Source organism: Triticum urartu, chromosome 3A (genome assembly GCF_056163025.1).
Source record: "Triticum urartu cultivar PI428250 chromosome 3A, HENAU_Tu73, whole genome shotgun sequence".
Lineage (NCBI taxonomy): Eukaryota > Viridiplantae > Streptophyta > Magnoliopsida > Poales > Poaceae > Triticum > Triticum urartu.
The window spans coordinates 440,828,672-440,833,447 of record NC_141875.1 but is presented as its reverse complement, the minus strand read 5'-3'; the positions used below and the strand labels follow the sequence as shown (position 1 = coordinate 440,833,447).

At 48.3% G+C, this 4,776-nt stretch overlaps 1 protein-coding gene across 1 annotated transcript; it reads left to right on the top strand.

The window, feature by feature from the left end:
* The first annotated feature begins 1,331 nt into the window (after positions 1 to 1,331).
* On the top strand, positions 1,332 to 4,410 carry LOC125548472 (protein trichome birefringence-like 21). Its single transcript, XM_048712059.2, has 2 exons — positions 1,332 to 1,757; positions 1,844 to 4,410. The coding sequence occupies exons 1-2, from the start codon at positions 1,338 to 1,340 to the stop codon at positions 2,591 to 2,593; spliced, it is 1,170 nt and encodes a 389-aa protein (XP_048568016.1). The 5' UTR covers positions 1,332 to 1,337; the 3' UTR covers positions 2,594 to 4,410.
* The last annotated feature ends 366 nt before the right edge of the window (positions 4,411 to 4,776 follow it).

Sequence of the window (4,776 nt, the reverse complement as noted above, 5' to 3'; positions counted from 1 at the left end):
GGCATTGAGCTAGAAGCAGCAAATGGCTTTAAAGGGCTCGCAGCTAGCCACACATAAACCATGTAGCGATTTTGCTATAGGTAAATCTATAGTTAAAATTTAATGGGGCCTAATAAACCTAGATAGAGATTAAGAAGAATAAAGTTGCAATCTGTCAGTACATTAATAACATTGACACTACTCCCTCCATCACAGTTTGTTGGGCGCCTCTTCAAAACCAGATTTTTTTCACAATCCCATGGAAATAGGGCGCGGCTCCTTAACTATTCTATTAATTGGGGCACATTAGGCTGCTTCCGTTTCTCTTCCTCAACCGCATGCAAGTGGGAACATGAATGGTTTGTGCAGCGCATGCAAGTGTGAACATGAGTGCAAGTGGGAATCGGTTTCTTATTTGCTCCTTATTTCCTGCCAATCACACCGCACCTTGGGCCCAAAGCGACGCGAGATACGCCCAACAAACTGTAATGGAGGGAGTAGGACCTATCTACAAGTTAGTAAAAAATATTACTCCCCTTGTACCGCTGCATTAGACACATTACAAAAAGTAAGTAATCTCAAAATGTGTAGGCACGACGCATTAATTCTCATCTTGTTTCTGTTTGTTTGCCATGAACAAAGGAATCAATCAATAAGAAACATGGGGCGTGTATGCTTTAAATGACTTGAAACTATCTAACATGGCATGCCGTGGCCAGTACATTGCATGTTAATAGAATTAATTAACAAATAAGCATTAAATTATCTCGTTCTTTCCTTTGCCTTGGTCACGGTGGATAAACAATAAATCTATACTCCCTCCGTCTAGGTGTATAAATCATTTTACAAAAACTAAATAATCTCAAAACACTTAGACGCGGTGCATTAAGTCCCATTTCGTTTTTTTATTTCTTGACATATCAATCAATAAAAGATGTGGGCGTGCATGTTTTCAATAACTCAAGACTACCAAACACGACATGCAGTGGTTAGTTCATTGCATGCAATGCTATTAATTAACAAATAAACATTAAATTCTTTTGTTTTTCACTTCTTAGTCATGGTGCATAACGAAAGATAACTTATTCACCTGGACGGAGGGGTAGTTATCTTAAGGTACCTAATGCACCGGTACTGAGGAAAGGAAGTAGCAAAGGATATTTTGTTAATCAAACTTAGGCTTAAAATTCAAAAAACTAATGAATCCAAACAAATGAAATATAAGATGCAATATTCTAATACTAGTACCTCCATTTATGGTACTAACATTTATGAGCTCCTCGAAACAAGTGTGGGGACACTTTAAGTACTCTGAATCACCAAGTGCACACTCATCAGACTACCGCCCACAGCTCGCCATGGTTCTGCCCATCAAGCTTCTCTTCGTCCCTGCCACCGTGTTCCTCTCGGCCCTCATCATTTTGTCCTACTTCACCAGCGTGCCGTACCTGAGCTACTCCGACCTCCCCTACTACGGGTCCTACTTCTCGCGGATCCCGAAGTGCGACATCTTCCAGGGCGAGTGGGTCCCGGACGCGGACACGCCGCCGCACTACACCAACGAAACGTGCTCCTACATCCAGGAGCACCAGAACTGCATGAAGTACGGCCGGCCGGACTTGGAGTTCCTGAGGTGGCGGTGGCAGCCGAGCCGGTGCGACCTCCCGCGGTTTGACGCCGACAAGTTCTTCCGGCTCGTCGGGAACAAGACGCTCGCGTTCGCAGGGGATTCACTCGCCAGGAACCACATGCAGTCCCTACTCTGCCTCTTGTCCAAGGTACGTTACATAGAAAGCAGAATCCATTTTTGCATGGGTGGCTCGGGTACTAACTAATGTCCACGGCGGCGCGCGCTGGGTGGCAGGTGGCGTCGCCGAAGGAGTTGACCGAGAGGACAGACCCCATCAAGATAATGCACTACGAGCGCTACAACTTCACCGTAAAAATCATCTGGTCTCCGTTCTTGGTGAGGACGGAGGAGCCGGACAACAACTCCGGTGTGTTCAAGCTCTACCTCGACGAGCCCGACGGCAGGTGGTTGTCCGGCGTGGCCGGGTTCGACTATGTGATCCTCTCGGGAGCCAACTGGTTCACGCGCCAGTCCATGTTCTACGAGAGGGGGCAGCTCGTCGGCGGCAGCTTCGTCGCGCTCAATATCACCAGCAACCTCACGCTGCGCTACTCCCACCGGATGGCGTTCCGGACAGCGCTTCGGGCCATCAACGAACACGGCAGCGTGAAGGCGAAAGTCATCGTGCGGACGCTGTCGCCGATGTCTCACTTCGAGGGAGGGTCGTGGGACAAGGGCGGGGACTGCCGCCGGACGCAGCCGTACCGGAGCAACGAGACGACGATGGGTGACCTGGACCTCGACTTCTACACGGGGCAGGTGGAGGAGTTCAGGGAGGCGGAGAAAGCGGCCGCGGTGGCGGGAGTGGACATGGTGCTCATGGACACGACGGGTGCCATGCTGCTGCGGCCGGACGGACACCCGAGCAGGTACGGGCACTGGCCGGAAGAGAAGCGGGTACTCGCCAACGACTGCATCCACTGGTGTCTGCCCGGGCCGGTCGATGCGTGGAACGACATGTTGCTTCAAATCATGTCAGACTAGCAAACACACAGAGGTTTGTTACTACTTACTAGTACCTGGCTTAGTTCAGCGTTGCCTCAATACGGAGTGTCCGTGTGATCCAGTGGACATGGTTGACTTGAGCCCGAGCACTGGAATTTTGTTCCTTCAGGTCGATCAGGCAGACGCATTTTATCATAGAGTAGTTTTTTCTTCTTCTCAGGGTCATTTTATCTAAAATGCTACACTTACGGATAGCACCCACGGATTGGACTTCCAGACTCATCTTCCCACAAATCAGCTTCCCCTCTGATTTCTAGTGGTGGGCCCATCTGTCTTTGATTTCTAATCACTTTTTGACAACCCATCCCGTAACTTGATTTCCGTAGAAACCGTCCGTCATTTTATCATAGTTGCTGCTGCACCTGTAACTTTGCAATTGCAAGTTCCTAACCAAAGATTTACGTGCTTAGGCTGGTCATAGTGGGAGTAATTTAGCTAGTAACATAGCGCAGTCTAAGACAAGTTTGCTTATGTGGCATGTATTTAATGAGAAGAGATGTATTTAGAGTAACATAATATGTTACTGTTACTCTCCACTATGACCAGCCTTACAACTTACACGGTGTTACCGCTTTTCTCCTCTACTCCTCCCGACAAGCGACTCCCACCCGACTAGGGATTCTCCGCCTCCAGTTGGTGCCACCACTGATCTGCCTCGTCTTTTATGGCTTTAGTGCCATGAAAGCATGGTGGATTCTGGCTTTTACGGGTGGAAGGGCTACTACTTTGTTTTTAGGTGTTTTTCTGAGTTTGTTAAAGATTTGTGTTGAAGGTGAGATGGCGATGGCTCGATGAAGATGAAATAAGTACTTTTCGCCAGCCCGTCCCCGCCGTGCGGCTAGCATCGTCGGAGGCCATGTCGAGCTGTGTCTTCACGTGATTTGTTTGGCGTTTGTCTTTGGTGGGTCAACTTGGATCATGTCTTCGTTCGTCTGCACTCATGTATCTACAGTTTGGATCCTTTTGATCTACGTTTCTCTTCCTCGATGACAATTGTGCTGTTTTGGTGCGCTGGTTCTTTGGGGCCTTTGCATGATGATTTTCCAGTTGTCTACTACAACAAGATTTATCATACTCCGATAAGGGAGAGGCGATGACGGTGGCACCCATTCAGCTCCCCACAAGCGACTACATCCAGTTGGTGCGGCCACTGACTTGCCTCGTCTTTTATGGCTTTAGTGCCATGGAGGCATGATGGATTCCGGCTCTTACGGGTGGAAGGGCTACTACTTTGTTGTTAGGTGTTTTTCTGAGTTTGTTAAAGATTTGTGTTGATTGTTGAAGGTGAGGTGGCGACGGCTCGATGAAGATGAAATAAGTACTTTTCGCCAGCCCGTCCCCGCCATGCGCCTAGTATCATCGGTGGCCATGTCAAGGTGTGTCTTCATGTGATTTGTTCGGTGTTTGTCTTTCGTGGATCAACTTGGATCATGTTTTTGTTCGTCTGCACTCGTGTATCTACAGTTTGGATCCTTTCGATCTACGTTTCTCTTCATCGACGACAATTGCGCTGTTTAGTGCGCTGGTCCTTTGGGGCCTGTGCATGATAAATTTTCAGCTGTCTACTACAACAAGATTTGTCCGACTCCGGTAAGGGAGAGGCGAAGACAGTGGCACTCCCCACAAGCGACTACATCCAGTTGGTGCCGCCACTGAGCTGCCTTGTCTTTTATGGTTGTAGTGCCATGGAGGCATGTGGGATTCTGGCTCTTAAAAGGTGGAAGGGCTACTACTTTGTTTTTAGGTGTTTTTCTGAGTTTGTGAAAGGTTTGTGTCGAAGGTGAGGTGGAAACGGCTCGATGAATATGAAATAAGTTCTTTCCGCCAGCCCGTCCCCATCATGCGCCTAGCATCGTCGGAGGCCATGTTGAGGTGTGTCTTTGTGCGATTTGTTCGGTGTTTTGTATTTGGTGAATCTACTTGGATAATGTCTTCGTTCGTCTGCGCTCGTGTATCTACAGTTTGGATCCTTTCGATCTACGTTTCTCTTCATCGGCCACGGTTGCGCTGTTCTGGTGCACTGGTCCTTTGGGGTCTTTGTATGATGATTTTCTGGTTGTCTACTACAACAAGATTTGTCCGACTTCGGTGAAGGAGAGACGATGAGAGTGGCACGTGTTCGGCTCGTTTCAATGGTTGTAGTCCTTGTTAGGTGGTCTATA